Source organism: Nothoprocta perdicaria, unplaced genomic scaffold, assembly GCF_003342845.1.
Source record: "Nothoprocta perdicaria isolate Ctin4 unplaced genomic scaffold, notPer1 scaffold_123, whole genome shotgun sequence".
Classification (NCBI taxonomy): Eukaryota; Metazoa; Chordata; class Aves; order Tinamiformes; family Tinamidae; genus Nothoprocta; species Nothoprocta perdicaria.
The window spans coordinates 1,172,613-1,179,954 of record NW_020454350.1 but is presented as its reverse complement, the minus strand read 5'-3'; the positions used below and the strand labels follow the sequence as shown (position 1 = coordinate 1,179,954).

General features: G+C 34.6%; 1 protein-coding gene across 1 annotated transcript in view; it reads left to right on the top strand.

Moving 5' to 3' along the window:
• The window catches only part of TRDN (triadin), a gene marked incomplete at its 3' end in the record, with an annotated part of 117,494 nt that overhangs the window by 77,864 nt on the left and 32,288 nt on the right, over window positions 1-7,342 (top strand). Inside the window, exon 3 of the mRNA XM_026054607.1 lies at window positions 4,123-4,332. Within this exon, the coding sequence (XP_025910392.1) occupies window positions 4,128-4,332 (205 nt within the window). The remainder of the gene's footprint in view (window positions 1-4,122; window positions 4,333-7,342) is intronic.

Sequence of the window (7,342 nt, the reverse complement as noted above, 5' to 3'; positions counted from 1 at the left end):
TTTTTTTTTTTTTTTTTTTTTCATGGCTGGTGACAGAATGAAGGCTGTAATATAAAAGATAAATATGAAATAACATAAATACAGAAAAGTACTGCTTTACTTTTGAATGAGTCTGCATGATTTGGTTTATTTATTTATTCTTCTTCCTTTTCTTTTTTCGTGAGAAAGTGGAAGGAATAGCCACTGAACTGCAAAATCAAGTGCCCATTCTTAACCATGGATTCCTATTCCTTAAGAAAAACTCATCTTACAAATATAAAGGGTATTTTATCTAAGCTGTTGATGCTGCAAGCTCACCGTGAACTCTGAAGGTGGCACTGTTTTTTCCTCATTATTGTTACCAATTATTAAGGTATATTTATATTTGTGAGACCTTATGAGAGGCCGTATTGTAGCCTCAGTGACAATTCTGAAGCCAGAGAAATTGTAAGAATCTTATACACTTTTAACAATTTGTAATTTAGCAAATCAGTCTTTTGATACAAAGGTAACATTTGTGAGCCATTGGGGTAGTTCTCTGTGCATGAGAAATTGTGATGTGGAGACAGAGGTATATGTCTCTGAAGTAATCCTCTTATAGAAATGTATAATGTAATGTATAATGGTAAAACTTTTTTAACTTCCCAACCTCATTGGAAATCAATAACAATCACAATCCAAAGTGCCAGGAGGTTCTAATAGATATTTGATGGTGGATTAAAATTGGATGGCTGAAATTATTAGCCCTTCAGCTGCACCCCATCCACTCCTCTGACAGATGTTGCCTTCCCGAAAGCAGACACATATGATCTGCTCATGACACTGCTCCTGTTTCACTGAAGCGTTGCTCAAAGTAGACCTAAGTAAGCTGACCTGGATTTTGGCTGACCATAAGACAGTACAGTGAAGTCTGTCTAATGAGAGGAAAATGTATGCTATATGGCTTGGAAGGATGCTGTAGAAGTTCAGGAATCTGTTTTCAACCTGTTGCTGAATGTAAAAATAAAAGTTGCAACAGCAAAATTTGATCTGCTGCATGAAGTAATTTCGAAGCAGCAAAACCTGCTACCTCTAATTGCCTTGCTGAACAGCAGAAGCCACACTGGCTCCTCGGGCAAGGGTTCTGCTCAACTTTGGCGCTTTGCTGAGGAAGGGGAGAATCCCTGCTTGCTGAATTGATGGATAATACGGGACATGTGTAGCTCCCGTCTTTCTCTACTCTGCTAGTAGAGTCCCTTATAGAACTACATGGCATGAAACAATGTGGTCTCTCAGGAATCTTTAAAAAATCTCCTTCAGACATTTTGCAAGCTAGTACCAGGTACATCTAAAATGCGCAGAGTTTCTATTTTCAGAGTTTTAGGGTACGGTGTCCMACAGTCCAGTGAAAATACCTCTGGTATCCTAAGGCACCTATAACAACGTTAGGGACTTATTCTTTGGCACCTGAACTCTTTGGTAAGTGTTTGCGCAGGTAGTGCCTGCACTGGGTATCAGTGTTTCATCAGTGTTTCTTAGCTCGGCTTGCAGGCAAATCTAGTTTCATAGCTGTTTGGTCCCATTTCACTGAATGAAATGTAGTAGAAAAAACTCTGTCATACTTCTACTGTATTGTCTCTGCAGTTTTGCTTAGATTGGTAAGTCGTAGGAAAGTATTTTCTTCACCAAAGTAAGCACAAACAACTCTGAGCTTGAAAAATTAGGTATACTAAACAGGAAGAAACTGTTTTTACATAGCAATTTTCCTAGTAGAATGAGCCTATGAATGGTAATTATCCATATGTATATACATATATATGTATATAATATGTATATACAGACACTTTTAATTGCTTTTATTGTAACTGTGTAAATATCTGCCATTAGTATGTTATTGGAGAGATGTTATAATACTAATGACTGTTGTACCTTTATATTCTCTCTCATTTATCATAAAACCTGATTGATATCCCCAAGGAAAAAAGTGCATAATGTGTCATTTATGACTTCTTACGAGCACAAATTACTTCCCCTTTGTATGCATGGCAGTAGGATAACAAAATGTTATTGATTTGGAATTTAACTTCAGGAAGCTGATTTTTATTGCTAGTTGTCACTTGCAGACTTTTCCTCACGCCGTGAAATGTTTGATCCAAAACTCAGAAGCAGTGAGGGGTTTTTATTTCTATTTATTTGTTTAAGAAAGTATATAAATTGCATTTTAGTAGGTAGACATTATTCACAAACAAAACAAACCTACAAATAAAACTGAATTTCAAATAAGAAACAAATAATGCATAATATGCCAATTCAGTTCTGCTTATTTTGCTATTCAGAGAAGCAGCTTTCCAGGTCTTAAAACAAGACACTGATCAGTGCCAGGATGCTTGTGCASAAATCAAGAAAAACAGTGCAAATCATGAAAAAACATTAATGCTGAAAATACATAACATTATAAGTGAAAAATGCAGAAGAATGAATAGTTTGAATTTGAAAACCTTACAGTATGGTATAATTAGGAATCAGGGAACATCTGTCTGACACCAACACTCTCATTCTTAGCATTTACAGATACCTATGAGATAGATATAAAACACATATTTCTGTATCTTTTGAGAGATTGTTAACATTTTATATAGAATACAGAACAAAATCAAGCATCTTTAGCATGAGGATTGGAAGACTTCTGTCTTCTTTTTTGTAGGTATAATTGTTTGTACTTACAGGTAGTACCATAGATCTCATTCTTTCTCTACATGCATTCATTTCTTTAAGAATATCCAAGCAGTGATTCTCCAATCGAGGCTATATATATCATGTGAGGTCAAACATCTGAAAGTCGACAGACTTGTGCATTAGATGTAGTCGTATTTGTCATTTTCGATGTGAAAAATGGAACTAAATCTATTTATCTCYGAGTAGTGTAGCCCTGTCACTTTCCTAACCTCTGTCGTTGTAAAGAAATTATCAGCTTTATAGATTGTATCAGCTGTGACAGAACATGAGTGAACTCAGAGTAAGAAACAGTTTGAACAAATGAGTTGTTACATGATTCCATGAAAGTTGAAATCTTTATGTGGTGAAGGATCTTTAAATGCACTGGCATTCATTAGTAAGAGTTGGTACAGATGGACTCAAGCAGACTAGGGACATATGTAAGGTATCATTGATTTTTTTAACAGCAAGTTAGAAATAAATATCATAAACTGAGAAAATATGATCTTTCGCTGTTGTTGACTGTGGAATTATGATTATTTTTACTGTTTTTCTATTTTCTAGAAAACAAATAGCAGCCAGGATTGTTTAGATTAACATTTTCTTTTATGGGGAAAAATAATATGATCGATTTTCAAATATTTTCAGGTTTTAGTTACCACAGTTTTGGTTTGTGCAGAAATATCTGTTCTTAGTACTCCAACAGGGAGCAGATTAAACTGTTAACCGTCCAACAAACAGTCAAGATATCGCAACTACTTACTTACTTAATGTACATACCCACTGTCCTATTACCTTTCTAGTAACTTGTATCTAGTATGTGTATTTTCTATGGTTAAGTCTGCCGTGGCACTGTAATTACGAGATTATTTTATTAAGTGAAAAATGTTCTAAACAAAGATATTTAGAAATCAGCTACAAACTTCTTTACAAATTGTAGTGATACTGGGCAGATATATAATTTGTGTTTCTGTGAGAGGAAATAGGGTATAAATATTCTCCTTGTCATCAATATGTCCCTGACAGCAGAACTTTAGGCTAAAATTGAGTGGCATAAATGTGTTAGGTCCATTAAAGGCAATGGAAGTACACTTAATCACATCACCTGACTATCTGGCCTAGAACCCATAACAAGGCAATCCTTTAGAGAGTAGTAATATTTTATGCTTTCATCAATCACTCTTCTAGGTCTGTAGCTATTCATGACAGGCTAAAAGCCAGTCATGGCTATTTCATCATGTTTTCTCCCAAATAAATTTTATTAATTGGATTCCTAGTTCAGAAAAAAACCTTCTTCTGGAAAGCTCAAGAGTCTGTCTTTAATATTGCTATATTTTCATTCATGTATGGATGTAAACATTTTGAGTACATAAGAATTTTAAAATAAAGTTCATGTTCCTGTTTTTAGGTTCCATCATTCTATTTTTTCTGCTTTTAATATTTCTTTAGGACATATGTCTACAACAACAACGATTGTAGATGGTAAGAACGGATCTCTTCCTACAACATCAATGAAAGTGGGCAAGAAATCAGTTACAGAAGACCTTGTGACAACATTCAGCTCACCAGCAGTATGGCTTCTTGTGATTGCTCTGATTGTAACTTGGTCAGCAGTAGCTATTGTGATGTTTGACTTGGTGGATTACAAAGCCTTTGCAGGTAAAACTCTGTTTCACATCTTGTAAATGAAAATTTAGAATGTTATGAAAGAGTGTATATTGTGTAAATATGCATGTACTTCGCCATCTTGGAGCCCGACCAGTGGCTCTACTGAGTTTACCAACAGAGGAGATATTGTAAAAAATGACAGAACATATTAATTTACATTTCATGAATCTTTATAATTTAGATCTCTGGTTTAGATCTCTGTTCCTCCATCCTAGAAAATGTTCATGAACATGCATGGTCAGATTTCAGTTTTTCAATAATTAAATTATTGAAAACTAATAAAATTACTAATTCATACACATTTTCCTAATTATATTATAAAATCATTCACATCTGTCTGGTGCATCTGACAACTTATTACACACATCCATTATGAGGAATATGCAAAAGATCATTTATAAACATGTGAAACCTAAATTTATTTTTAAAAACCTAAGTATAGGAGAACGGATCCTCAATACTGACTGTCAGATCCATGTCTTCAGTAATACCATAATTCAGCCCAGTTAAYTGACTGTCAAGCTTTAGGATGTCTATTGGCTGCCAAGAGCAAAATACCAGTGAAGGTATATGTATGTGCTGCAAGAACTGTGAGGCTGAGAAATGGAAGAAAGAGGTGGTGTATAGAAACAGTCTCATTCTAACTTGAGTTTTAGGCCTTGTATTTAGCAATGATACCTAACAGAAAATAAAATAAACTGTGAATAATTTTTGAAGGGGTATAACGTTCAGCAAGTGACTACAGAAGCAAAAGCATTAGAGCCATTTCCTTTCCTAAGCAAGCAAGCACTCCAGCTCCAAAGTTAACACATTTGTCACTGTAATTAACTCGGAATTGAAATTTAGACTTCAGCCTTTTAACTCAAAAATATTGCGTTAATGTTTCACAGTTAATTTCCTGGACTTTATTTGTTTACTGATAAATCTATAAATTTTTTACTCTTATATATCAATATTGACCCCAAGATTTACTGAAAAAGATTTTGAGCCATAGACACTTGAAATAAACCACCCACTCCTGGATCAATGCCAGGTATAGAAGCTTGAATTTTAATGAAAACTCATGAGAAACCTCTTTTAAATTTGTTTACTTCTCATTCATCTTTGTTCTTGAATCCAAGAAAAGTTCCTTTTGAGTGATTCTCCCAAAGSAGGGATCACAGTTTATTTTGGATCCTATCTATCTGCTTAGTGCTACTAAGTAGAGGTAAACCAAATCAGAAAACAGAATACTCTCTTTTAAGTTTTCCTTTTAAACTCTCAATTAATTAATCAGTCTATCAAATTAATAGTTTTTTTTTTTTTCAATGAGCAGCCAGGAACCAAGACACTCTAGCACACAGACAAAACTCTTATCCTAAGAGCCATTCCTGGCCTACCTGCAAACTCATGAATGTTCACTATAGTACTTAAGGTACTTAAGCAGTGAGAATCTATGCCTGTACTGGAGACTGAAGGAATCATTCTAAGCAGATGGAAATCTGATGTTCATGTTGCATTGGTTAAATGAGCTTAAATCCCAAAGGCATTAATGGAAACTGACATTTTCAGACCAGGCTATAGAAATAAAATAATGTAAAATTCAGGCTGCAGGGTAAGTTCATATTTTGTGGAAATCGCTGAGAGATGATACTTTAGCATTTTGGGTTTGCCAGTTCATTTCTGTTTCTTCACATAGATATTTCTGTTCCTAAGTGATTAATTAAGTCAGCATTTGAATCAGATCTCAGCGGTGAAATGTTAAAAGAAAGAACTGTTGCTCTCCTTCAGCACCAGACTTATTAGACTGCTTTCTATATTTACATAAATATAACAATAGCTACACTGCTCTTATCATGACCCCTGGGTTTCAACTCCTGAGTTTTCCTATTYGGTCTGAGTTTTCTAGGTAAAACTCACTGATTTATACAAATGCTATAGAATTAGCTAAAGATTTCACATAGGCCGCTGTGCTGTCCTTATTGATACTACAATGATTTATACCCTCTAATGCTTTGGCCCTTTGTCTCCAGTGGAACGGGAGACATTTTTAGTATACAAAATAGACTTGGGGATATATTTTACAAAATAGACTTGGGATATTTTTATATATTTTTAAAGAAACTCCTTAAATCTAAAACCCAGCATATTTTTTCTTGATTTTGATATTGCTCCTTGGAGAGTCAGACCTGCATAAAACACACGTAGTAGTTATTTTCAGGACTGTAGCTTTAGTTTTGCAAGCATGATTAAAATCAACTTCATGTTTCTAAATATAAATAAATGGAAGATGTGAAAGAAGTGATATTCAATTACAGATTTGTATATATAACACCCTGTATATTCAGTGCATTTTTGTTAGTATAGCACTTGCCTTTCATAGAACAGTACATCCAGTTTCTTTCCCATTTTCCATAGCTGAATTTCCATGAAGTTCAACCTTAGGAATTATGAATGAGGAATTCATATAATTCACATAATTAGGAATTATGAGGAAGCCTCATAGAACTGACCTGCTGAGGCTTGTCATCAGGGTTCACCTCCTCCACCAGAAATCACTATCTCTGCAGCACAGCTGTTTGTGCTGAACAGGCATTGGAGTTGTTGTTACTGAGTTGACTTAGGTAAAAAATTAGTAGTGAGCCTTCTGCAATGCACTGCTTAGGAATATACTTAACCTTTAGGTTAGAAAAGTTTACCTAAATACACCAATTGAATAATTACTCTTAATTTTGTTTTCAATATTTCATAGGAAAATATTTCAATGAATGCATATAATATTGGTATATTTGTTTTAACCATCCAGTTTTCATTTGCTTTACCAGTATAGGYTCCATATTGTGTCCATGATTACAGAATGTCAACCAGTAGATTTCTGTCCTTAATTACCACCATTTCATGTCCTTTTAAAAGTAAATGATCAAGTTGGGCAGTTTGACTGCTTATAATAGATGAGATTAGATGAGGACAGTGCAGGGTCCTGCACCTGGGGAGGAATAACCCCAGGCACCAGTATAGATAA